Source organism: Emydura macquarii, unplaced genomic scaffold (assembly GCF_026122565.2).
Source record: "Emydura macquarii macquarii isolate MOO-44397 ecotype Brisbane River unplaced genomic scaffold, CSIRO-AGI_Emac_v2 contig_3220, whole genome shotgun sequence".
Lineage (NCBI taxonomy): Eukaryota > Metazoa > Chordata > Testudines > Chelidae > Emydura > Emydura macquarii.
Window position 1 is genome coordinate 11,117,016 of NW_027133357.1, and position 27,814 is coordinate 11,144,829.

A 27,814-nucleotide genomic window follows, 5' to 3' on the forward strand; every position below is an offset into this window, starting at 1 on the left:
GGCCGGGCACATATCTGCACAGCGCTTGGTCCCGCGCGCGCGGTGCCGCAGGTCTCGCGCCGCGCTCCCTTGCCCCGCGCAGCTGGCGGTGTGTTTTAGTCACGGGGGCGCCGCCGCCTCCTCATTTGCATACTCTTTTTGCATCGCCTTCCTTGCCCCGCCCCCCTCTGCCGGAGCTAGAGCGGGCACCTGGGCGGCGCGCGGGGCTCGGCGCAGCCCGCCTTGCTGCAGTGCGGGGCTGCGCTCGCCTGCCTGCCTGCGCGTCCATGCCCGGCCTGCAGCGGGAGCCTCCTAGCAGGTGCAGAGCGCCCCGCCCCGCCAGGTGCTCCGTCCCTCCCTCCCTCACCCCCGGGCTCGTGCCGGATGAAGGCTCCGGCTTGCGGTTCGGCGTGGCAAGCGGCGGGGCTGGGGGTGAGGAGGCTGCAGGGCGGGAGCCGACGAAGGGCAGTGCAGGCTGGAGCGGGGATTGCGAGCGCCTGCCTGGCGGAGGGACCTGCTTCCCCCGAAAGGCAGCTTGCACACCACCTGGGCAATCGTCCCAGCCTTGGCATGCCGGGCTCGGCCCCCAGACAGGGCCAGGGTTTAAAGGCGGGGAGGTTGGGGAAAGGCTGTAACCTACATGGTTGTGAGGCACACCCAAGGTGGAGAAGTAGGTGCCCTCCCCTCTAACCCTTCTCTTCCCTGGCTGAGATGCTCCCTTCACCTCCCAGCTGAGCCGGGGTGCATTTCTCTCCTCCTCTGCTTCCTTTTTCTGTGCTTTGCCTTATCTTGTAGCAACTGGGAATGTCCCGACCTGCTTTTGACCTTGGGCTGCAGCTCTGAGACTGTGGTATGGCTGCCTTTCCCTGCCGCCAGGTGTTAACAGCACAGAGACATTGCCATGCCTCCTCTACCAGATTTCAGAAGGATTTGTTTCTTGGTTCTTCTTTTCGTCTCCAGGAGTCTGAAGGTCCAACGCCGAACAAGGGTGTGATCAGCAGCAATGTCAGGACATACAGCACCAGTCCCGGAGCAGAACAACAACAACAGCAACCAGGAAAACAAAACTTCACATCTGCGAGTCTCGGAAAAAAAGTGCTGTGAGTATTTTTGATGGTCTTGAGAAAAATAGATCTTGTGTCTTGCAATGAATTTCTCTTTCACTTGTTTATAAAAAGAGGTAGTCAGTCATGCTTTGGTCCTTCTAGCTCAGGGCAGCACTTAAGATAAATACAATTTCATCCATCCTAGTGCAACTCTGTTGAACGTCAGTGGCATTACACCAAAAATGAATTTAGGCCTATCCAGAATCATGAAATGAGCTGTAGATGAGTGCAGGATCTGTCTATGCAGAGCTTTTGCAGAATCATGACTATAGTGCATTGGGGTTTTTTTGGGTCAACCTGTCATGCACAATTTTTGTTTTTAAGGCCCTAACATAAACATCTTAAATGAATTATTTTACTTGTTATAACTTGACCACTGAATTGTATCCCCCATGCAACCCTCAGCACAAGTACAACAGTGGCTGTGCCGGCTTCCCACTTGCTGCCTCCCCAAATGGCTTCAGCTCTGACCCAGAGGGGCTGTTCATTATCTATGTCCCATTCAGTTCTTTGCTGAGGCTGCTAACAAGAGGAACGACTGTGATGGTTTTTTATGATGTCCACTTGGAATTGAGATCCCCAGAAATCATTTCATGTAGGCTCCTAAAATATTACTTCACCTTTATAAGTTTACAGTTCTTGTTTGTATCCCTTCTGTCCAGTTATATTTGAAATGTTTTGCTCTTCTGGACACGTTTACCTTTCAAGTTAATAATGCTTTGTAATTCAGCTGTTTAAAAAGGAAATCTATTTTAATGTAGATTGGAGTTTTAATGTAACCTCTGTTCTTGAAAGTCACCCACGCCTACTAGGCAACAAGTAGCACAACTGTACTGAACAGTGGTTTAAAATAGCTCACCATGGAACGTTGTTCCATATTTCTGTCTAATGTGCTTCATCAGGCAGTGATCTGGGCATGGTACATCTGTGATATGGGGAGTTGGTGCCAAACCTAGTGTCTACCAATCTCTATTGAAATCTTTTAACCTAGCCCTTCCAGTCTTCTGTTTTCATAGGCCAGGAACTAATTCTGCAAAGAATCCCAAAGGTATTTGTTCAGTAGAAAGGATGCACATACATGATGGTATGATTTAGGGCTGCATAATCACCAGAAGTCTGTTTTGATTTTTACTGCTTTCCAAGCATCTCTCCCCCATTGATTTTCATTCCCATTGAATGTCTTTATTAGGAATTACTTTTTCTCCACATGTACTAGTTGCACTTACACAGATTACACTCATTTTGTTATTTCCTGCTCATGTATCTAACTTTTCTGAATCCCATAACTCCATGTCTTTACTGATTTTTTTTCAAAACCTCCCAATCGAGGTCACTCTGAGGATTAAATTGAAATCTTGTTTGCCTCTTCCTCCAGATCCTTTATAAAGCTATTTAAAGGGATATCATCAATTTAAAGGTTATGTTTGTGTCTGACAATGTTTTACCTATGATGGTTGCAAGTAATCCTTAAAATGACTATGACTGAAAGAGGCCGGGGGGGAAAAAGTATTTATTTTTCCCATTTGTTTACTTTGTGCATTTGACAGCACATGATACAGCTAGCTTCCCCAAAGTCAGTTCCCCTGTTGTTTCTGTGGGTTTTCGTGCACAGCAACAGGTGAGAGAAGAACGGTCTTAATAACAGACAAATATGGCTGTAAAACTACAAAAAATTGGCAAGAGGATTTGGGGACAGGTGTTGTGCACAGATCTACCTGTAACAGAGTCTTTGACTAGATTTACATCTGACATTACATTTGAATTTTATCATGTGTGGCCAAATCATCTCATCAGGCCATTTAAATATGGAAAATACTTTAAGTCCTATCTTGTCTGTTCTGTATTCCATTCGATTTATATTCACTTGCTTTGACCAGTTTAATATGTGAGCACGTGTTGCCATATCTATCATCCTGTTTCTCAGTAACAGGCTAAACATGACCCATTTAGCTTCTCAGATCATTGTTCAGTATGTTAAGGAATAAATTAGCTTCCTGTCTGCTCTTAGTGCAGAAATATGATCTCTTTTATTAAAGAATTTTTTCCTATGTCCTTGACAGTTCCTGCTTAATTGGTAAATATTTTTAACTCTGAATGACGTATTTTGGCTGACACATTAGTCACACGTTATTTTCCCTGTTCCCAGGGGCTGATCAGTCACTAACCTGCTTCATTATCTAACGCCCTGTGAGAGCCATGCTGTGGTCCAGTGATCGCTATTAACATTAATTGGATGGAAGTACATGATAATGACTCAATTGTCTGAAACATACAATAACCTTTTGTGTGGCTGGTAGATGGACAGAGGCAGTGAGTTACTCCAGAGATGAAATTCGCTTCTTGCTTGGTTTTTGTTCTAAGCTGTTTTAATTAATGTACTGATTTTGCCTCCTCCTCTTTGCAGCATGGGCTTCCTATATGACCAACTCCCCGACTTTGATTGTAATGATTGGCCTTCCTGCCCGGGGCAAGACTTATATGTCCAAGAAGTTAACCCGCTACCTCAACTGGATTGGCGTGCCTACCAAGGGTATGTACGTATTTTTTGTATGTGGTAGCATAAAGTGATGGATGGGTCACAGAGCTGGCAATGAGACATTTTTTTTAATCCAGCCCACGTTTAAAGTCACTAAAAGTTGTCATAACTTGACAACAATGTCATGGGGTGCTCGCCTCAGCATTGTCCCCTGTGAACAAGATTCTACAGCATAAAGCCTTACGGGCAGCGCCACCACAAAGCCCAAAGATTCAGTTTGATCCATAGCAACTGAATTCTCTAGAGGTGCTTTCTCCAGGCAAATTGGCAAGAGTCAGGATGTGGGGGAAGCTTGCACTTGTGCTACTCAAGCTGTATGTATTCTGTGCTCAGAGAGGGAACATCACCCCTGTGCAGAGGGCCAACACAAAATCTATGCATTACTTACGTCCTCAGAGTAGGTCTTAAGTGTTTCATAGACCCTTGCGCAGGCTCTCTGCACAGGGGTGAATTTCACTCAGACAGAGGCCTTTGGTTTCCTGGGCTGCCAGTCTGGTATCTTTTATGAGAACTAAATTCTTGTTTAGCAAAGTGCATGAGATATTATAAACTCCCATCTGCTTGACTTGGGTCTCTTCTCTCTTTAGCGAGTGCATGTAATACTGCTTAATGGGAACAGGAATTGTACATGAATATGCTGATAGCAAAATGTGAATTAGCTTGAGGAGATCTGGGAGAAAGTATACAAGGAAAATCAGAGTTTCTGAAATATATTTCCTCAAATTCTGTGATGTGGTTTAAGTTTTTTAGATTTCAATCATAAGGAATTGTCATGATGTTTGCAAAAGTTAATATGAAGTAAAATCGTTGGAAGATTGTATTTGGCGTGAGGGCGCATAAATTGCTGTATTAATCAAGTTAAGGATGCGAGTCTCCTCTTCATTCACGACCAGGTAAAATGTATTTGTGAAATAATGCAAATCACATGTCTTCATTTGTTTTTGTGAAGTGTTTAATCTAGGAGTATATCGTCGTGAAGCAGTGCAGTCATACAAATCCTACGATTTTTTCAGACATGATAACAAAGAAGCCATGAAGATTCGGAAGTAAGTCTGTGTCAGAGAGTCCAACCCAACGTGAATAGTAGGGGAAAAAGTTCATCTCATTGTAAAGTCTGTGCAGCTAGTTTCAGACTTTACCTATGATCGTGGGAATTTACATTTAATGTCTATAGACTAATATGGAACTTAATTCTGCCACCATTGCTTAGGTTAAGAAGGACCTTACTGCATCAGTGGTCCCACTAATTTCAATGGAGACTGCTCACAGAGTAAAGTATTACACTGGGTGGGTAAAGATAGCAGATTTGGGCCTGCCGTGAATGTTTTGTGGAGTGGATTAATAATTTGTTCTACCTGAGGATATTCCATATTATTTTACAATATGCTTTGGTGGCATCTGTCTGATGTTCCCCTCTGCATTCTGGACTGATGAATCAGTGTCACCCCAATCCACCACTCTTGGAGCCCGTCTTACTCTGCTTTGCTGTGTGAACTCCCACTCCTGGGCAGTATACGCCCAGCCTCCAGCAAGCAGGTTGCTCCCAACTGAGTGACCGAGTGCTTCTGGCAAGCCACTCTTTAGATCAGGCAACAGAATGACCACAGCTAATATCCCCCAGTCCTAGATGCAACCCTAGGAACTTCCATCTTCTAATGTTCCGTGCTGCCCACTGGAGACTGCAAGCTCATAATCAGTGCATCAGTTTAACAAAGAAATTGATATGCACCAGCCTTGTCACTTCAAATGGAGTCTCTAACGCACCTTAAATCAAGTTTTAGATAAAACAAATAATCTATTAATTACAGAAAGACTTTAAGTGATTATAAATCAGAGGAAAGCAAGTCAGATTTGGTCAAGAGAAAACAACAAACAAAACACATTCTAAACTAAGCTTAACACTTTCAGTAACCTTCAGCATCAGGTGACTAACCTTACAAGGGTCTCAGATGATTCTCAGCCTCCGCACCTGTGATCAGCCCTTCAGTTGCTTGGTGGTGTTTGTAGATGGAGGTGGAAGAGAGAGCCAACAGCAAAATGTCTCCCCTTTTAAAAATGTTCCTTCTCCCCTCTGGGGCGTCGCTCCCCCTTCCCCCCCCTTCTGGGTCAGGTGACAAACACTCTCCGAGTAAGGTTCCCTCCATGGCCTGAGTCACTGAGGTCCTTCGTGGATTCGTTTGTTGACGTCTGGACCAGTCCTTTGTTCCTAGAATGTTGAGCTGGGTTGTTCCATACAAGCCTTAATGAGGTGTGAAATGCCCCTCTGCTCAGAGGCTTGCTTGGAAATGTTTTAAGCCATGAGACACATCTTTGGGCCTATTACATAACGAAGCCTCATGACCATACACATGACATTGCAACAAACATATTACTATAACAGTAATGTTCAGTACGTCATGAGCATTCCAGAAACCTCTTACATGACGTGCTATAATTACACTGTAAGAGTGATCATGGGGTGCAGTGTGGCCCAATGTGACAATTTAATTGTGTGTAAACCGGTGCTCTTCAAAAATACACATTTTTTCATTTAAATCCTCCTTTTCCCACCTCCATTCTCCCTCTGATTGCTGGCACTTTGAGATGAAATTAAAAAGGCCCAGTTGATGGTATAGCTGTAACTACACAGGTTTAGGGCTATTAGAAACTCCAAGAACATCTTTTAAATGGATTCCTGTAACTATATAGGGAGAAAAGTAAATTAACCCCACCTGGTAACTTAATTTTGCAGTGAGTGCATGGGGAAATTTCCAAGCACGTGAACTTGCTTGTGGTTCTTACAACGGAGCGGGATGTTGTTAAACGCTCTAGTAATTTGGACTTTTGTAGGTCACAGGCATACGAGAACCTACGATTTTATAGCCCCTATAATCTCTATGTGTTTCTGTGTACCTTATGTGTACCATCCAATAGAATGAAATATTTAGGGTTTCATCCTCCCATCAGTATTTGTGACAAAACTCCCATTGATTATAATGGCAGCAAAACTATGCTTTTCCCATAGCTATTGAAATCAAAGCTTAATGACTTATGGATTCTGCATTGCTCAGGAGTTTGCTTCTGAACTCAAGTTACCGCTATGTCAGTCTAAAAGTCAGCCGTTCCAGGGTTCTGCTTTGACTTCATACGTGTCTGCCGGAATAAACAATTCCCAGCTCCAGATCTATTTTCTTACTGTTTATTTGCATGCAGCCAGATACCAACACTGTAGTACGAATTCAAGGTGACTTCAATAGGCTTCTCCCACAAAATTCACGCAGCTGGGGGGCTCTGGGTGCTTTGTGGGTTATTGAGTGCATGCCATTAAAACAGCTGCCCTAGAAGCTGGGTCTTCAGGGTTGGCCTGAGGCCTCCTGCTCATGAGCGGGTTACAAACTTCAGATCCTCTTTAGCAGGTTAGCAGAGGTGTAACTATCCCCCCAAGACTGTGAACTTTGCTCCTTGCACGGGCATGTTTACAAGCTGCCACGCTTTTTCACCCTCTTGACTGGGTGTTCTTCTAAGGAAAGTTTATCCTGATAGATGAATGCCAAGGGTGAAATCCTCACTCCGCTGCAGTCCGTGCCAAAACTCCCCTTGACTTTCAGCTGGTGGGAGGCAGGATTTCACCTCAGCTGTACAGTAGAGACTGTTTAACGACAGAAGAGGCCCTGGGGAAAGAGAGATGTCAAATGATGCTAAAACAATAAATCTAATAAAGGGTCTGAGCATGCTCCCATTGAAGTTGGTGGGGATTTTGTTGTTTACTTCCAGGGAAGCAGAATTGGGGCCCAGAGGATAAAATTCAGTTGCTAAGAGGGGCATGGAATACAAATAAAAAGAAAATGGATTAACAAATCCTTATTGTCCCATTGAGTAACCGGCTTGGGAAATCTTGGTTCAGCTTCTGCTCTCCGAATCTATCTTCCCTAGCTGACAGTGCACTTGATCTCAAAGAATATGACTCCACAGTGACCCATTTGTTCCTTTAAGGAGAGATGGCAACAGACTCCTTGGCTGGAAGGATAGTGTCCTCAGAACAGGCATGGAGGTGGGAAAAGGGATTTACAGAGAGTTGGCAGAACCTCCAAGGCTCTGTGAAGCGTGCAGAGGATGCAGTTCAGGAGAGAGAAATATCATATTTAAAACTTATCCCACTGTGAACTTCGGAGCTGTGGTTCATGAGGTTTGGAATCTGAACACGTTACACCATATGCAATGCTGCCAATTTCTCCCCTTACAGACAGTGTGCCTTGGTGGCCCTGGAAGATGTGAAAACCTATGTCATGGAGGAGTGCGGCCAGATAGCTGTAAGATAACACCTTATTAAGCAGAGTTTTAATCAAAACGTTATTAAATCAGTGCCTGAGTTTTTCATCCAAACCCTTCTGGCAGCTTTAAAAATAATAGCTAATGTTGGCTGGGATTTTTTTTTTTTTTTAAAAGGTGTTTGATGCGACCAACACGACTCGAGAGAGGAGGGACTTGATCTTAAATTTTGCTAAAGAGAATGCTTATAAGGTGACTTTTATTTATTTGGCATAAGAACTGTAGGACTGAATGCCTACCTCGGATGTATACTACTGCCATGAGCGTCTGTGCACCGGAGGGCAGATTTGGGCCCTTATCTTTGTACAGTGCAGCTGCAGTTTCATGGCTTGTGTCATCATTTCCACCTCTGCAAAGCTTGTTTGAAATGCTGTTCTGGTGTTGTTTTTCACCCACTCTGCACAGGTGTAAATGAATATTAAAAGTGCAAGGTAGGGGAGAATCAGCACTCTGCTATGCATATGTCTGATTTGGGGATTGCCCCTGTTTTAGTGGGTTGGCTGTTGGGTTATCCCAAACAAAATACTCTGCCCTGATCAGCCCTTATCTCTCAGGTGCCCAGAGAGCATGAGGATGAGTGTGGCACACATTCCTAGTTAGACAGATAACAGGAACCCACTGTTTTTAAAGTTAGGAGCAAGGTTAGTTTCTCACAAAGCATATCTGGGTACATCTGCCCATTGGGTAACTCTCATTTGGGGCTATGCTGGAAATTAACATGGCCTATTTACGTTAATCTAGAGGCTCTTAATTCCACTAAACGTGCTTCATTGCCTCTTCTCTAGGTGTTTTTTGTGGAGTCTGTCTGTGATGATCCAGAAGTCATTGCTGCCAATATCCTGGTGGGTGTTGAATGTTCACAGGCTCAGCCTGTAGCATCTGCTGTAAAAGACTTGATGTTTGTCATGGAAGATCACAGATCATTATAATGGCTCACGGTAACAGCTGCGATTCACCGTGATTAGAGATGGGCCTGAATTTTGGGGAGGTTTGGATCCAGATCTGTGCTTTGCCATTCAGGGCTGTCTCTGATATGTTTACAGTGTGCTGCTAGACTGCGCCATCCCTTCCATGAGTGACCCTTATTTCCAGTGCCGGTGGCAGCAAGCTCTGTGTAATATCTCAGCACAGTGGGTTTCTCTGTGATCTTTGAGCCGAGTGTGTAGATCCCTCTGCTTTGCTGTGCCTGGGACGAGGCCAGGCTATGAATTTACACCACTTTTTGTGGGCTCTGGTCTGCTCGAACATCCTGTTGATGCGCAAGGGTGGAGCCAGCCAACAGATCGGTATTCTGTGCACAAGGGAACCTAGCAGTTCCCGTTGTGACATTTTATAGCAGGCTTTTCAAGAGCTCAGAACCCAGCCTACTGAGCTTTTCTGAAAGTCTGGTCCAAGGTGACACAGCAACGCACGCACTGAGCAACACAGAACTACTAGGTCATGTTTGGGATCAAGTCAATGTGCTTTTTAAAAAAAATAAGATCTTTACTGAGCTCTCTAAAAGCCATGCAGAGTAATGCACCTATTACGTAAGAGCCATACCAAAAATAGTGGCCCAGTAGCATATCTGTGTAGAGCAAGGAAAGGTGACCTGAAATTGAGCATAACCTTCAGTCAAATTTCCCACCGCCCCCTTTTATAAGTGTTCTTTGTCAATATCCCAGTCTCATTAGAATCTGAACTGTAAACAGTAGCTGCACAGGGTACTAGGAGGGGATATTACAGACCAGGAACATTAAATCATGTCAAAACAATAAGGCCAAGATGAGTACACAATAGTGAACCTAAAGTGCTCGGGTCATTGTAGTGCCCGCATGCCCTTTTAAGAAGTGATTAGTGTATCAGAATTCTGCACACTAAGAAGTGCCTTGGGCACAGTAGATCATTAATCCTAGAGTTTAAGGCCAGACGGGACCACCAGATAATCTAGTACAATCTAGTAGAATTGGAGAATAAACTGAGAATGGAGCCCTCAGTTAGGCTATACAGGTTCCATGTAGTCCGATCAATAAACATGCACATATGTGCATATTAATGTGGTAGAACCTCAAGAGCACTGATTCTCTGTTGCCCTGAACATTCCACAGCCGTTTACACCAGGACTGAATGAGTGCAGAGTGGATGTAAACTGCTACCAAATCAAAATGGTAGCAGTGCACGTCTGCTTTGCATTGGTGTAAATGACTGCACAGGATGTAGGGTGTCAGAGTATCAGGCCCTAAATGTGTATCTTGATTGTTAGAATACTCGGTGAAGGTGAATGCACTTTTCTATATTCTAGTCCCACTGAGACTGGTTATGATATAATGTCAGAATGTGTGAGGAGAAGGGGAATAAAATACAACAGGTTCTCATGCTTTCAGGTCTCTTAAAATACTACTTTTCTTTTTCATTCATGTAAAACAAATATTAAATTGCTGAGCCCTGCAGTACAGTTAAAGCTAATCCACAAAACTGAGACGATTCTGGGTCTGAAGGCTTTTACTCTACCTCATTCTATTGTCCATGCATGTTGGCAGGTGATTCTGTGAAGTCATACTGAATGTTCTCCACGGAGACGACTGGGCCAGGTGTTAATCTCAGTTACACCAGTGTAAATTCAGAATAAGCAGTTAGAATCAGCTGAGTGACTCTGGATTCATGCTGTCATAAGAGAGATCACTATCTGGCCCAAAGAATGAGTTCTAACCTTCAATCTGAATTTCCTTTGTGGAATCACGGAGGGCATCCTAGGTTAAACCCATCCAATATGCTCTTACCCTGCTTCGGTGAAGTTTATGCCAGGATCACAAAAACTGGACTTTCTTATCTCCACAGGCAGAGAAAGGTAGAAACTGAACTGCTTCTAAGAAGTGTAACTTTGCTGTTCTTATTCTGGTGCTGTCCTAGCCCTGTATAAACTGCCTGGGATGGGGAGCCCTTTGCAATACTGTATGCGGTTCTGATAGCCTTATTCTTACGTTTCACATCTGAGATAAGTGGTTAATATTTGTAGGCACGTGACCGTCAAGACGGATGGGTTATTTATGTGCGAACTTGGAACCCAAAGTAGAGCTGTGAAGCATTTTATCTTGGAGCTTGGTTTTATTTCCATGGGAAGACATGCAGTAAATGGTTCGTGTGGAAAGGAAAAAGTCAAGGCAGCTGTATCTGCCCCTAGGCCAAATGCTCCCATGTGCCCTTTGAAATTGTTCTTTGTTTTCTTGCCAGGAGCAGGTTTTTTCCCCGCAGGGCAGGCGGGCATGGGGAAGAGGAAACGTGAACAGTGTTTGCTTGTTTGAAAATCGAAGAAGAATGTGACTTAATAATTCAATTCTTCTGCTTTACGTGAAGTTTGCTTAACGTTGACTAAGTCTGACTGTCTGTCTGTTGATCAGGAAGTGAAGGTCTCCAGCCCTGACTACCCAGAGAGGAACAGAGAGAACGTGATGGGCGATTTCCTGAAGAGGATAGAGTGCTATCAAGTCACGTACCAGCCCCTTGATCCAGCAAATCATGACAAGTAAGAGGCGAGATTTAGCAGCATGTCACTTGCTGGACAGGCCGTGGAAATAGACACCTGGGCTGCTTTCTTCTGCCGGTTTTGTTCCCTAAGCTGACATGCTGCAGTCCCTATGCTGGCAAAACTCTCATTGACTTTGCAATGTCGTCAGCGGGAGATTTGCTTGTGTGAGGAGAGCGGGATTGTGTCCAAAATTATTTGCAAGGATTTCTCTCTAGTGTATAAAATAGTAATATTTAAGTAGCTAGCTGTATTACATCATAATAGTCTGTCCTCTCTCTCTAAGGGTTTTCTAAGTTACTCATCACTGAGATATCTCAGTGCCCAGTGCTAGCAGCAATATCAGTATTACAGGAATACACAGATACACAAAACCCACTTTGCTTTAGAGATGCTGACGCATGTGCTTGTTCTCTGTTGACTGTAGAGACCTTTCCTTCATCAAAGTGATTAATGTGGGACAGCGGTTCCTGGTAAACCGTGTCCGGGATTACATCCAGAGTAAAATCGTCTATTACCTAATGAATATTCACGTCCAGCCACGCACCATCTACCTTTGCCGTCATGGTGAGAGCGACTATAACCTTGTTGGCAAGATCGGTGGGGATTCTGGCCTGTCGCCACGTGGGAAGCAGGTATGTTCTTGACAGTGTCAGGATTGTCGTCATTGTCTCAATATAAAAGGAGTCTGGATGTGGGTCAGATTGTGTGCTGGTGTAAATGGGCTCCATTCCATGGACTTGAACAGAGTTGTGCTCATTTATGCCAGCAGAAAAACTGCCCTGAATCTGACTCCCAGGGGTGTGTGATTTCTCTTTAGCCTGGGACTGAAATCCCCACATGCATCTTCCGCAGTCACTCCCCCTACTCCATTGTGGTCCCTGCCGGTGAGGGTGCTCATTCTGCAAAGGATTCATTCTTTACTGCGCGAGCAAATAAACCTCTTTATTGACTCCAGGGAGCTTTAGATTACTAATAGTAAGTTCTTTCCAGGTCTACTTTTATCTTAGACAGTATTTCTGAGATCAGGACATTTTGTTTTTCTTAACTGATGGACAGTTTATTAATTCACCTAAAACCTCATTGGTATATAAACACAGTTTATTGATCAAGTGTAGATGGAACAAATCTTCTAGGCATACGCTGAGTGCAAAATACATGTGCCTTCTTCTGTGTGATTAACATAGACGAGTGTTGGGATCCAGCAACGATTCCAGGGAACAAAATTCATCACCCAATATCTTATTACATTTACCTGTTGCCATCGGTTATCAGTTCTCTAGTATATGTAATGCATTTGTCACTCTTCATGCAGTTCTTCCAGACAATAAGGATGCATTTGTCTTAGGGTACTCTCACTCTTCTGAATTTGGTCCTTGTTGTTTCTTGCTTGGTTTGGGATTAGATGAAAACATCAAAAGCAACTGCTTACATTTCTTCTTTGAAGTTCTGAGGCCAGTGTGCTTGGATTTATATGGGAGAAATGTGTGTATAGCATTATTTAGTTACAATCCACAGTATGGTTGACAGAGTGTCCACCCCACACAAGGTCTGACTAGGTAAATAGGCCAATTAACCCTATAGACTACACGTGGAGGAGGGCCAGGGCCTGGTAAGGCCTAATGGCTGATGAAGCCCAGCTGGAGGAGAAGCAGGGTATGAAATCTTGAGAGGAAGTTTGAAGTTGTAGGAAGGAGTGTACAGTCACTTGCTGGGAGCAGAGAAGTAGGAAACCCGGGGGGACTATGAGCCCTGGGATGCTAGCCCTGGAAGAAGGGTCAAGCCAAGAGGAACTGTGAAGAAAGAGAGTCTGAGCAGGCCTGGTAGGAAAAAGCCCAGGAAAACAGCATCAAGGAGAGAGAGACCATGTAGACCTTGGCTGCTGGTCATAGAGTCCCTGGGCTGGAACCCAGTATAGAGAGAGGGCCTCAGTTCCCCAACCAGCCACTGGAAAGGGGTGCAGAACTATCTGGTGAGGCTTGGATACCCCAGAAGGAAGGCTGGGTTGCAAAGGGAGAGCACTGTAAATTACAGGAGAGACTACCACAGTGGTGGTGGAGGGACCGTAGCAGGGGGTGCCAAATGGGAAGAATGCCGCTCCACCGTGCCTGGTCCAGGAGGAGGTGCTTTTTTTGGTGAGTGGAACCCCGTTAAGGGACTTTCACTAGAGAGAGTGCGTATTCAGTAGGGGAGCTCTCAGTTACTTACATTAAAGAACACAAAGGGAAATAGTCTCTCTGGAATGAGTCTCACCACCGATAAGGCCATCTCAGGCCTGGTAACCCTAGGAGTGGGTGAGTCAGGATGCAGGACTGGTCTAGCATCAAGCAGCACTTCTCAGACTTGCAGTTCCTTTTGTGGGTTCGGCAAACTCTTCATAATCCTGGAGGAGGAGAGAGTTTGTCCACATGGGCCCAACTGACTCTGGGGTCCCACTACCACATGATGACCTCAGTTTTATGTACCCTTGTTTCAGGTCCTTTTGAGGGGTAGACACGCTCTAGTTTAAACACTTCCGGAACGGCTTTTGGCTTTCAGCTCTCCGTTTCTCCGTTGATATCCAGCAGATGGTGCTGGTGTATAACACATTTCTCCTATCCTTAGCAGGGTTTGATGTTTCATTCATTTCAAAGATCTTATTTCTGGGGTGGTTTTTTTCTGTATTATTTGTACTGTGAATTGGAATCTCTGCTTTTTAAGCCATTTTTTTGACGTTTCAAAGGTAAGCATTGTTAGCTACTTATATCTTTCAGCGAGACAAGGTGGGCGAAGTAATATCTTTTATTGGACCAACTTTTTGTTGGTGAAAGAGAGAAGCTATTCAGCTGCAGGACAGGACCTGAAAAAGAGCTCTGTGTAAGCTCAGAAGCTTCTCTTTCTCACTAACAGAAGTTGGTCCAGTAAAAGATATTACCTCACCCACCTTGTCTCTCTAATACTCTGGACCAACACAGCTACAACACTGCATAGATCTTTTAGTGTTCATTTTCCTTTTTGTGCCATACAGTTCATACCACTTAATGCAGCAATTATTTAGAAAGAAAGCAAACAAAATCCCTTTACAGGTCCTCTAAATTTAGTGGACCTAGTCCATACATTCTTTGATTATAGTTAATACTTTTGATTTCACATCTTTCAGGGCTTACAGTGGAACAAGAAACATTATTTTGAAAAGAAAAAAGATAGGTTACCCTGATATAGAGAGAGGGTGCCTTTGATTCATAAAGCAGATAAACGTACATTTTCTAATTTGGGATAGCGATAGTTGGTTTGGATTTCTTGGGGTATCATGAAGCTTGACCTATATGTGTCCTTCACCTTTCTGTAGGTCACCTCGCAAGCATTCTTAACTGGTTTAACTCCGTTTCTGCACACAGTTCGGGTTCTTGGTAGGAAACGGTAGAGTACTTTGCACAGGAAAACAAACAGTTATTCTTGTCTGTCATCTGGTACGGGCTCTGTCTAGCTAGACCAGGAGAGATGGAAGTCTAATCCACAAGCAAATTATGGGAGTCTTTGGTTTCAGAATCTAACAGTAGCCAGAAGGCACCTTAACAAGCATTGGAGCTTTCCTTTCATGGGGAATGTGTACTTCAGCTTTAACTTAACTGATGCTTCCTAGACAAGATGTCCCAAATACTGGGACGTGCATATTGATTCTCATTATATTTAGTCCTGAGGAGACGCTAAAGTTGAGAATATATATAGAGGGGATTAGATGCAGTCCTAGTTTGCTATGTTTAGCTTCCTGATTAACAGTGTGAGAGGGAACTATGGCAACTTATTATCCAATATGTATTCAAGGGATATTTGATATCTGTACATCTCACAACTGTGAACATATTCACTCCAGACCCAGAGTGGCATTAATTGGCTCTGGATGGCTCTCTGTTAAGGCCCCTCTGGTTTGAGATTCAGCGTATTTTCACAATGAAGAATGAATCCTTTTTGAACACAGTGGTTACTTTTACCATCTCCCAACTTGCTTCAATTTCTCTTAGTTCGCTCAAGCACTTAAAAAATTCATTGCCGAGCAAGAGATTGTGGATTTGAAGGTTTGGACCAGCCAGCTGAAGAGAACGATCCAGACAGCTGAGTCTTTGGGGGTCCCCTATGAGCAATGGAAGATTCTGAATGAGATTGATGCTGTGAGTAGGGTGGGGAAATGGTCCAAAATGATAAATTGAACTGTTAGGGATTTATAAATAAGAATAGTGAACGTGAAATAATGTCTTCCTCTTCCATCCAAAAATGTCTAAACATTTTCTGGGCATTAATTATGTTTCACAACACTGTGTATTTATATTGCACCCTTCACCTCTGTGAGCTATAAGACTGCATGGCGTAGAATTGAAAATGGCTGCAGGCTTTTAACCAACTAAGTATCTCCATGCTCTTTACAGCAGATACCATAAAATGCTCAACATTCAAGGTCCGAGGTACCTGAAACAACCCACAACGAGAATATGTTTCAGTGATTCCCACTATAATTCTTGCATGCAAATAATCTGTGGAGATATTAACATGGAAATAAATACTTGTTTTTCAATGCAGATTTTTAAAAAACTAAAACCGCAGCCATGGAACGTAAAGGTTTGGGTCTAAAATTCAAACTAGAAAACACACTGTATTTATTTGTGGGAGAACTTTTTCTCCTTTGCCGAGGTCATTTCTGTTGTATTCATAGCTTCCAAAGCCAGAAGGGACCATTGTTCTGGTCTGATGTCCCACATAACATGGGCCAGAAAACCTTCCCCAAGAAACTAGTTTGTAACAGTTTTTGAACAGGGGGCTGCATCCCAGAGGGCAGAGGTTAAGACGCTTGAGTTCAGCTGAGCTAGCCTGGCTGCATCTGTATAATGAGGTTGTTAATGGTTGTCTGCCTTTCAGGAGGCGTGAGAGGCTGAAGTCATTAAAGTTTGTAGACCCAGTCCATGGTTCTCAGATGAAACGTGCTGTAGAAGCACTGTTAGAATTACTCCTGTCTGTTATGAAATGTAAAACACTTACCACATAAACACAGAAACATCTGTCTTCAATCCTTCCACCTCACCCTCACGCTTAAATCTATTGAAATGAATTGCCTTGTAACCAATTCCTCTTCCCCCAGGGAATATGTGAAGAGATGACCTATGAAGAAATTGAAACTCAGTACCCAGAGGAGTTTGCACTGAGGGATCAAGAGAAATATCTGTATCGCTATCCTGGAGGAGAGGTAAAGAGTTTACAGTAATAACGTATCGATAGCTGACTATCCTCATAAAGTTAGGGGCCAGTTACTAATCTGAAAATATATCTAGCTTTCTCCCCACCCCCAGTGCTATCGGTTCTTCTATAACGTCCATATTTTACGATTTTTAATCTGTGTTTTGATTAATGTGAAGCAATTTTAAGCCCTGCTCTTGGTTGCGGCATCTCTGCACACTTGTGAAACCCCTAAACCTCCTTGTGCTGTTGAATCTTTTCCTTGTTTTTCTAGTCGTACCAAGACTTGGTGCAGCGTTTGGAGCCTGTAATTATGGAGTTGGAGCGCCAGGGCAACGTCCTGGTTATTGCTCACCAGGCTGTTATGCGGTGCCTCTTGGCCTACTTCCTTGACAAGAGCGCAGGTATGAAAATAAAGGTCACTATGTTCAGTGGATGTTGCTGGCTATATCACAGAGCTTCCAGAAGGCAGGTTCATGTTGTTTATTTAATTGTTACGAAAACAGAGCTTCTGAAAAACATTTCTCAGGAATATAATACTTTACACTTCTCTAGCATATTTTACCCCCAGAGTATCTGTAAGTGCTTCACAAACAGCGCACCTTGCAGTGCCACTGAAACACAGCCACTTCAGGTGTGTCAATTTAGTCTATGGATAGGTCCCTGTACTGGACTTGAGAGACGGGGGTTCAGTTCCCCTCTCTGCCACAGACACTTAATCAGCCCCATGCTTCAGTTTCCTATCTGGAAACCAGGGATGATATCACCTTACCCGACCGGGTGAGAGGAGGACCAAATCCATGAATGGTTGTGAGGTGCTTACATACAATGGCAATGAGCGCCAGGTAAGTACTTAGAGAGAGAGCATCACCCAGCCAATTTCTGGACAGCAGCAGGGCTAGATGACACAGAGAAGGGACACAGAGATGCATTCCTTAACTTCTGAAGAGTCCTCCACAATCTTTAAGTCTCTTCAGGGCAGATACCCTTAGACTCATGTGGCTGCAAGAAGCCATGGCAGTTAGACACCCACGGCTGGCCCGAGCCAGCTGACTTTGGCTTGCGGGGCTTGGGTGAAGGGGCTGTTTAATTGTAATTGCAGCCTGTGCCCGAACGTCTACACTGCAATTAAACAGCCCCTTCACCCTTCACTGCGCATTTTTAATTGCAGTGTAGACAGACCCTAAGTGGCTGGGTCTTTGAGGATATTTGCTGTAAGCCTCAGTTTTTCAGGGATGTCTGTATCTGCTATTGAAAGCTATTTCCACTGGGTGGCAGGTTAGGAACAAAAGAAAAAAAATCCCTATCTAAGTACAAAGCCTGTCTGCTGGGACTGTGTTGCTGGCCATGAGGGGGAGACCTTGGGAGGAATCCTGGCACCACTGAAATCAGAGGTAAAGCAACCAATGATTTCAGTAGGGACAGGATTTCAGCCCTTGGGTTCAGCTCCTGGTCTCTCCTTCCTAAAGCTGGCAAGGACGGACACTTGTGAAGGCCGTGTGATCAGAATATGGGAGGACTGTTCTCCATAGCAGCTCTCCTGGCAGGCTGATGTGCCCTTAGATGGAACAGTTGGAGCAATGAGTTGGTGGCTGAGGGATGGGGGAGAATGAATGCAGGAAGGAAGCACACAAAGCTGATTCTAGTGGGGTCCCTCAGGACTGCAGCAGTAGATTCCAGGAGGGATAAGGGGATGTCAAACCAATTATTAGGTAATTACCTTCTATTATCTTCTTAGATATTCTATAAGAATATAGCAGTAGGGATACACTACCAACCACCTGACCAGGATGGTGATAGTGACTATGAAATGTACAGGCAGATTAGAGAGGCTATAAATATAAAAAATTCAGCAATAATGGGGGGTTTCAGCTATCCCCATATTGGCTGGGTACATGTCACGTCAAGACGGGATGCAGAGATAAAGTTTCTTGAGACCTTAAGTGATTGGTTCTTGGAGCAGCTAGTCCTGGAACCTACAGGAAGAGAGGCAATTCTTGATTTAGTCTTAAGTGGAGCACAGGATCTGGACCAACAGGGGAATATAGAGGACCACTTGGTAATATGACCATAACATAATAAAATTTAACATCCTTGTGGAGTGGAGGGGAACACCAAAGCAGCCCACCACAGTAGCATTTACTTTCAGAAAGAGGAACAATGCAAAAATGAGAGAGTTAGTTAAACAGAAATTAAAAGGTATGGTGCCAAAAATGAAATCCCTGCAAGCTACATGGAAACTTTTTAAAGACACCGTGATTGTGGCTCAACTTAAATGTATATCCAAAATTTAAAAACATCGTACGAGGACCAAAAAAGGGCCACCGGGGCTAAACAACCAAGTAAAAGAAGCAGTTGGATTAAAAAGGGTATCCTTTAAAAAGTGGAAGTTAAATCCTATTGAGGAAAATAGAAAGGGAGCATAAACTCTGACAAGTGAACTGTAAAAATATAATTAGGAAGGCCAAAAAAGAATTTGAAGAACAGCTAGCCAAAGACTCAAAAAGTAACAGCAAAAAATGTTTAAGCACATCAGAAGCAGGAAGCCTGCTAAGCAACCACTGGGGCCACTGGATGATCGAGATGCTAAGGAACACTCAAGGAAGATAGGGTTATTGTGGAGAAACTATATGAATTCTTTGTATCGGTCTGCATGGCTGAGGATGTGAGGGAGATTCCCAAACCTGAGCCATTCTTTTTAGGTGACAAATCTGAGGAACTGTCCCAGATTAAGGTGTTAGAGGAGGTTTTGGGACAAACGGATAAGTTAAACAGTAATAAGTCACTAGGACTTAAATCAGCTTCTGTACCAGATGACCAGAGGATAGCTAATGTGATGCCAATTTTTCAAAAAGATGCAGAGGTGATCCAGGCAATTACAGGCTGGTAAGCCTAGCTTCAGAACCAGGCAAATTGGTTGTAACTTTAGTAAAGAACAGAATTATCAGACACATAGATGAACATGATTTGTTGGGAAAGAATCAACATGGTTTTTCTAAAGGGAAATCATGCCTCACCAGTCTACTAGAATTCTTTGAGGGGTCAACAAGCATGTGCACAAGGGTGATCCAGTGGATATAGTGTACCTTGATTTTCAGAGAGCCTTTGACAAGGGCCGTCATCAAAGACTCTTAAGCAAAGTAAGCTGTCACTGAGTAAGAGGGAAGATCTTCTCCTAGACTAGTAACTGGTTAAAAGATAGGAAACGAAGGATAGGAATAAATGGTCAGTTTTCAGAATGGAGATAGGTAAATAGTGGTGTCCCTCAGGGCTCTGTACTGGGACCGGAACTCTTCAACATATTCATAACTGATCCTAAAGTTAAGCATGTGGGTAAGTCCTTGTAAGATCAAGGCCAAACTGAGGATCCACAGAATTCCTGCAAAGTTCCAAGCTGTGCCCACTACATGCAATGTTTAACTTCTTCTTGTCTGGTTTTAGATGAATTGCCGTATCTGAAGTGCCCCCTTCACACCATATTCAAACTCACACCAGTTGCTTACGGTAAATATTTCCCTTTTTCTCATTTAGCTGAATGTTTATGAATTTGCTGGGCAATTTGATATCAAAATACACATGCAAAATTATGTCCTGTTAACTATGTAGATGTTAGATTTATTGTAAAAGCTGCTAAAAAAATAAGGGGGGACAAAATGAGAGAAAGTATTACATTTTTAGAAAATGAGGCAGCTCTTATGCGCAACAACCAGTTTCTTCTAAAAGAGGCCTATTATCTATGGATTATGTTTATCAACCGGGAAAACAGTTTTTCTCTCCAGACTTGAACTTGTACTCAGGAATGAAATGAACTAAAATTAGTTGTCGTGTCAATAAGTATAACCCACATAGCATGTATCTCTATGTGTGAAGGCCGCCCTTATTTAAGCCTTGTCTGCACTAGAAAGTTTTGTCGACAAAAGTTTTGCTGGCATACAGCCATGGCTGTACTTAAATTGCTGTTGCATGTCTCCCCGTCTCCTGTCAGTGGAGTGCATTCACACGATCAGCTCTTTTGTCGAGGAAGTGAGCAGTGCACTGTGAGTAGCTATCCCACTGTGCAACTGCACGCCGGGTGCTTTGGGCAGGGTTTGCAGTGTCTCACGGGGCAAGCACAGCGTCGCATGACAAAGGTTTCTGAATCCCAAAGTTCCACGGGCATCCGACTAGTTTGACAGCCGCTTTTAAACTGCCCCGTCAGCCACGCTGACACTGGTGAACACGAGCACAAGAAGCCCACAGAAGCCGGGGAAGAGGGGAGAGTGAGTGAGTGTGTGTGTCTGTGTGAGGGAGACAGACAGACAGCCTGTGTTGGGGACAGGGAATAGTGTGTGTCTGCACTTGTCCTGTCTCTTTAACTCCAGACAGCAGCATCTGGAGGCAACCAATCCCAAGGCAGAAGCTGCTACACAGACAGCTCATAGCTGGCGGCCCCCCACCCCTGTCCCCCCACCCTCTTCAGAGAGAAGGTCTGGTGCACCCGTGGGGGGAGGGGAGAGGGACTCGGCCCCCACCTCCCTCCCTGGCTCTGCATGGCACATCAGGAGTTACACCCTCCCCTGTAGCTTAGAGCAGGCAGGAAAGGGGAGGGGTGGAGGCAGACAGCTGCAGGGCAGCCGAGCTTAAACTGTTTACCAGAGCAGCACCCACAATGGCATGCTGGGATAATTGGGAGGCTATTTTTAGCGATATAAAGGGCAGCGTCTACACATGTGGTTTTTCTGCTGAAAAAGGCTCTACGCCTCTGGTCTAAGTGGTTTTATTTTGTCGACAAACAGGGCAGTTTCCTGGACAAAAGGGTCATTGCAGTGTGTGTGCCAGGATTGTTTTGTCAACAAAAAGTGACTTTTATCAACAACACTCTCCAGTGTAGACCAGGTCTTAGTAGCTGCACTTTAGAAGGAAAAACTACAGGAGAAAGCAATTAAAACTTTGCATATCACACATTCATGTAGAATCATTAATATTACATTTAAAGTACTGTATATGTACAGGTTCTTTACAAAAGAAGAAACTGAGTAATTTCTTCTGTGCAAACAACTTGTCAAGTTGCCAGTAATTTAACTGAAAATAATTGATTTTAAAAGAAATTGTAGTTTCTCCTTTGAAGTTTCTCTTTTCATTTGGTGAAGGGTGTAAAGTGGAAACGATCACCTTGAATGTCGAAGCAGTGAATACCCACCGAGACAAGCCTTCTGTGAGTACCATAAATCTGACTGAAAATCCCTGCCCTTGAGTCAGGTTTGACAAATTACAAAGCTAGAGCCTGCGCTAAAGATAATGTTACAGATCTGAGCAGTCACTGTGGAGTGTCTGTTAGCAATCTTTCATCCATTTCAGCCATCACAAAAATTGCTTTTGAAGCATTGTCCCTGTAAGCATAATTAACTTCTCTAAGCAAAGCTATTGCAAGTATACATTTTCCAGATATTTTAGTTTGTTGTTTCCAAACATGAATGAGTGAAGTGTTCGTTTTAAAACTGTTACAATAACCATATTAGGAAAACTAAATGCAAAGTTTATCAACAGTGCCTTTTAAAGCTTTAGGGTGATATTCCCAATCTGTAATGATGCATTTCTCCATTGTCATTGCTATGATGTCTCTTTTTAAGGTGCTCATGACTATACTTCTCTAATGTGAGCTCTCTTTCAAATGTATAAAGTTATAAATAGCATTGGACAAAAAAAGCCAGAAATAAACTTCCTTGTTGGCTTTCATTCTGTTTCACAAGATCTAATAAGCTGTGGAAAGGTCAAGGTCACGGCTGTAACTGTGGTCTGCCTGGAAAGCTAACCCTTCAAGACACCATCATCAGTGCATTTGTTCTGTTGCTGGCGATTTAGCTAATGATTCAGGTATAGGTAGTTATCTGAGGCAACTAGAGAGGTTTTTTTGTACTCTGGTCTCTTCAAACTGATACTCTTAAATTCTGTGCTAATAAGGACATTCTGACCCAGATACAACTGGTACAGATAGTAGGGAATGACCCCTTAGGACTATGTAGTGCAGGGGTGTCAAACTCGCTCAAACTGACGGGCCGAATTCACAGAACCTCTACTTTGAAGGGGCCATGCAATGCTCTCCGCCGAATATTTCAGGCACTCTGCCCATTTTCGGCAGCGCAGCATCAATAGCTTTCAGTGTTTGCAAAGCGCTCTGAAGATGATTGTCATGAATATCTATTTTTGATCTTGTTGAACTTTGTGGCATCTAAATTGTTTTATTACTGAGCTGCAGTATGATAAGAGACTCATAGATTGACAAATTTGGACGTTGTAGATGGGGCAGAAGGCTTTAAAGGTGTCTTGCAAAGGCAACGCCTGCATTGAACTGACCACTTAGAGGCGATTCAGCAGAATTTCAGTGGTTAGTTCAATTTTAATGTTTGTAATCTGCACTCAAATTGCGCTAGCACTGTGGCATTTTTTCTGTCAGACTCATCACTGCCTCCTTAGAGCAGTTAGTATTTGATTCTTTGCTTTCCTGGCAAGATACAGCAGCTCTAAAAATAAGTGCTTGTGAAAAATGTACTATTTAATACACATTTTTATCTGCTTTGTGTTGTTTAAAAAAACACAACTTGAACACAGAGAAGGGAAAGAGCTTTTTAAAATGCTTTTTTGTCACTGAACTGTACCAGCGGTTACTGGACTAAAGCAGCATCTCAACTGTTCAGTGTGCAATGGGTCTAAGTTAAAGGGAATGTTTAGAAATGGACAACTTCAAAGAAGATGACAGATGAAATTTTACAGCGGATGGGCCTGATTTTGCAGCCATCCTGAAGTTTAAATTTACCCCATGCAGAGGGCTAGCACAACACCTGTGCACCATGTGAATTCTCAAAATAAGACTTCAGTGGCACATAGATCTTGTATTGGTCCTCCACACGGAGGAATTTTCCCATTGACTTCCCCGGGCTTTGGATTAGGCCTCAGTTGGTTTGAATGGGAGGTCTGCCTGTAGAGCAGAAGCAGGATTAGGTTTCTGGTTACGGTAGGTGGAAAGTGTCTCTGGCGTCGGAAATATCTTGCCATGAGCTTTGATTTCAGATTGTGGTTCTGCTTTTCATTCCTTGTAATATCCTCTGTTTTCAATCAGAGCAACCTTCCAAAGAACCAAACCCCTGTAAGGATGAGAAGAAACAGCTTTACGCCTCTGGCCAGTCCAGACACAATAAAGCGCTCACGAAATTACAGTGTTGGGAGCAGGCCTTTCAACCCGCTGGGGTCTCGGCTGTTCCCAGAGGCTCAAGATGGGGCTGATCAGCAGAAGATACAAGTCAGTATCCAAGTGGTAACTCCTCTGTCTTGCTCCATTCCCCCAGGCAAACCCAGACCTAATGACCAAACAATTGCTGAGGTTTTCCAATGGTCCTGTGCGATGCACAAATGAAACTTCAAGACTAAATGCCTTATCACCATCCTTTGCTTTAGAATAACTTCAGATTACAAACCCCTTAAAAGTCACCAAATTGGGGTGGAACTGCAATCCTGTAGGGTGCATCATGACATTCCCTGCAGGGTGAATGCCATTGAATAACACTGAGTTCCTGGTTTGTTTTAAAATATGATACACCTTTCCAGACAGGTTGATTTTTAAGGGACTCTCTGCTTGTCCGAATGTTATAAGGTATATGCAACAAAGTGATCCTCTGATGCCAGTGAAATTGATCAGCAGCAGCTTTGCATGTATGATCTTGGTTGGGGGAGGAATAGTTATGCCTCTTTGTAAATTGAAATGGATTTGTCTGTTTTTGTTGTTCCAAGCTGAATGCTTAGTTTTTGCACTTCGCACTGCATAAATACTGAATTGTAAGTAACGCTTTTAAAGCTGTGCTTCTGTTTCACCAGTGTAACTCTGCTTTCACATTGGTGCTGCTCTGCTGATTTCCCCAAGCAAAAAAAAAAAAAAAATAGACGTAACGTGATGATTTGGGCCCCAATTCAGTTCTAATAATTCTATGGTGATAATAGTAAAACATAAGCCTACATTTTCAAAAGTGACTGATTTGGGATACCCAATTTTAAGGCACTTTAAAGAAGCCTAATTTTCCAGAGAGCACTTTACAAAAATTAGGCCCTCTTAAGGTGTCTCAAATTGCACACTGAGAAATGGAGACACCCAAAATACCTAGTCACTTTAAAAAAAATCTGAGCTACATAGAGTATGATTTGAAACCTGAAAACATCCCTTTAAACTTAGTATTTAAAAATCATTTCTCCCTGCAGTGACATTAACAATGATGCATTTTATCAATATGTAATGCACTGGATTGGATAGAGCCATTTAAATGAGCGTTCAGCCAGGAAGCTGATTGACTGGCTGGACTTCATTGGTGCTTTAGGATGCAGTTTCCATGGCTTTTATCAGGTAGTTGTTTCTGATACAAGTCTGCAATGGTCCCTCCTTAACATGAGATTCTGGGGGTGGTTTCAGTTTTTCTTTGTTTGCTGCTTTGCTTTTATATTATTATTTTTTAGTCTGTTAAAATGCAGTGTGAGCTATCCTGTGTTGTTTCTTTTTTCTTTGCAGCTACAAATGGGAAATGCTTGCTTGTGAGTACCACTGAACTCAGCTTGTATGTATTCTCTCTGGGTTTGTTTAGTAAGTAGGAATTCTCTTGATGATGATTGCATGGAAATCACTTTGCGGGGTGGGAGGGACAGTGAATGCTTGGGGCAGAAGGAAATCATTGGTCACATAATAGTCCAGCAAATTAAAGAGAGGCCATTGTTGGTGGAGAATCTATTTATCATACATGAAATTCATCAGCAGCAGAGGCAAGTATGAGAGTTGCAATGGCATTTAATGGGGCATAAGCGTCATGTTGGCTATCTGCAAAGGAGTGAATTTCACCCCAGATGAGCAAGATTGCTGGGATAGACCAAGAGTGTATCCGGCCCAAGTTACATTCTGGATGTAACCCCATAGAAGTCATTCAGTGGAGCTACGCCAGGGGAGAATCTGAGCATAGGTGTCTGTCTCCAACACAAGATGCTAGTAGCCATAGTTTGCTGTGGATCAGTGCGTGGAATTCCCTACCGAGATGAATAAATGGCGAGTGACACAGAGAGGTGGGTGTCATGATGCAGCCCTAATCTTCAGGACTTCAGAACAGTTTACATGAATTACAGGTTACAGTAAATGGGAGGAGGAGGAGTTCTGCCAGAAGGCTAGCAGCCTGAGCCGGGAACTTCTTGAGTTCTAATTCCTGCTGGATCACCAAATCTCTGAGGCTTTGGGCAAGTCTCTTACCCTATCTACCTCAGTCTCCCCTATGTGCCTATCTCGCTGAGTTTTTGTGAGGGTTATTTAATCATAGCCTAGTCCTGAATGGTGCTGCATGACCTCAACATCCATGGACTTCAGGTGGGGGTTGAATGAATTTCCCACCATACAGGAGAAAGTTGGTACCTCACAGGATTGTGAACTTTGTTTGTAAAGTGCTTAGACCATGAGGAGTGCTGTATTCGTGTTAAGTATAGTTATTAATCCTCAGTAACTTTCCAATCCCATAATCCTACAGGAGGGGTGAATTGGATGGGGCTGAAGAATACTGTAGCATCTCTCTCTTTCTCATACCCAGGGAGAGAGGACACATAAATAGTCTATTATCCCTTCTTTCCAGGGAGCCAACAAACAAGATCACCTGTGAGTCCTTGGTTTCTGTCCCAGCTACCAAATGAGGCAGTCGAGCAAGAGGCCTTTACTATCACACTGTGCAGAATGGCCAGGAAATTACCCGTGCTTCCCTTTGCACCAGATATGACCCTGCTGACCACACGGCTCTTTGGTGTCCCTGCTTTAAATGCCTGAGTGAATGTCACTGGCAAATGTTAACGCACGTATCTCTTGCTGTACTTGATGTTTCCGTTTATACCTTGCCTGTGAAATCGACTTGAATGTTGCATTTTATGTATCTTATTTGTGAAACTGATTGTACAATGTTTTATTTAATTTTAATTTTAGTTAGTTCTGTTTAATTTTGTGATGGTTCTTGGTAGGTGTCTATTTGGGTTTTGTGTCTAATGTTCTCACAGCATTTTTGCTTTCTCCTCTGAGGAGTGGTATCTTTTTCCCTGATGCATTTGTGGCAACTTCATTTAAATGCCTATGGTATTGCTTATTGCCAGTTGTTGAATGCTTTTTGCCTAGAGAACTTTACCCATTGTGGCTACCTGCTGCCATATGGCTATGGAGCAGAAGGTGTTTTGTGTCCAGTTGCAGCCGTTTGCCATAAAATCTCTCTCTCTCCAGAGATTTTTGACTGTGCCTGGAATGCACTTCTGATACGCAACAGCGTTTTTGCGGCTATGTTGAAGAAGTGACTTTGCTTTAAAGGAATAGTCTCAAAAGAAGCTGAAAAATGTTTGCATTAGAACAAGGCCTTCAAAAAGCTGTCTCCTTGCTGACCATCTTGGTAGCCAGAGAAATGTTTTAGAATTGGGGTCTGGGAGTCAAAAGTTATAGGTTCCATTCCATGGGTTCCATATTGACTAATTTTCTGGCTTTGAGCAAGTCACAATCTCCCTACACCTTGGTTTCCCATCTGGGGATAGTACCCAGGTTTATAAAGCGCTTTGAGATCATCTGATGAAAGGTACTATGTAAGTGCAAAATATCATTGTCGTGGACTTGAGGGAGCTCATTTTAACTATTGATTTTAAATTAGAGAACTGATCTTGAAACAGCTTTTTAAAAACCTCTGGTTTCCATTGCTTTCTAATGGGGGATCCTTTCAATCTGGTGTTGCACATCAAAATGTCAGTATGACAGTGATGGTCAGTTATTCTCTTTTTAACATTGTTAAAACGCTTCACAGTGTTTTCATTTAATGGATCCAGTGACCAGGAACTACCTCGTATAGAGGGATGCACAGGAATTGTCTCGACTATTCCCAGACTACTCCTCTTGGGTGCTCCAGTCATTACATGGACCATTTTTAATGTGCCCCCTCCAGCACACCAGAGGGTACCCAAAGCAGAATTTAAGCCTATATGAATCCATGTTTGCAATTCATCAGAGTTGCAAATCCTTCTTGATGCTGACAACGTTATGCTCTGAGGAACGGATATCCAATGGCCTTCATTTTATAGGCAATGCACTCGTCTTTCAATTTCATTGGGAGAAAGAAATGGGAAGGAGAAATGCAGATTTTTTTTTCCTGTGGAACTGAGGTT

General features: G+C 43.4%; 1 protein-coding gene across 6 annotated transcripts; it reads left to right on the plus strand.

Moving 5' to 3' along the window:
* The first annotated feature begins 284 nt into the window (after positions 1–284).
* On the plus strand, positions 285–27,322 carry PFKFB2 (6-phosphofructo-2-kinase/fructose-2,6-biphosphatase 2). 6 transcript variants are annotated; one of them, XM_067531733.1, is made up of 17 exons: positions 285–322; positions 940–1,079; positions 3,490–3,615; positions 4,571–4,667; positions 7,844–7,910; positions 8,047–8,121; positions 8,715–8,771; positions 11,307–11,431; positions 11,859–12,066; positions 15,433–15,579; positions 16,542–16,646; positions 16,911–17,040; positions 20,078–20,140; positions 21,766–21,830; positions 23,733–23,912; positions 25,167–25,189; positions 26,263–27,322. In XM_067531733.1, exons 2-17 carry the CDS (start codon positions 983–985, stop codon positions 26,318–26,320), a joined length of 1,623 nt encoding a protein of 540 aa, XP_067387834.1. In that variant the 5' UTR covers positions 285–322; positions 940–982; the 3' UTR covers positions 26,321–27,322. The 6 variants fall into 6 exon arrangements, with proteins under 6 accessions (XP_067387834.1, XP_067387832.1, XP_067387836.1 ...); XM_067531731.1 differs by lacking the exon at positions 285–322 and adding an exon at positions 338–411; XM_067531732.1 differs by lacking the exon at positions 285–322 and adding an exon at positions 475–649.
* The last annotated feature ends 492 nt before the right edge of the window (positions 27,323–27,814 follow it).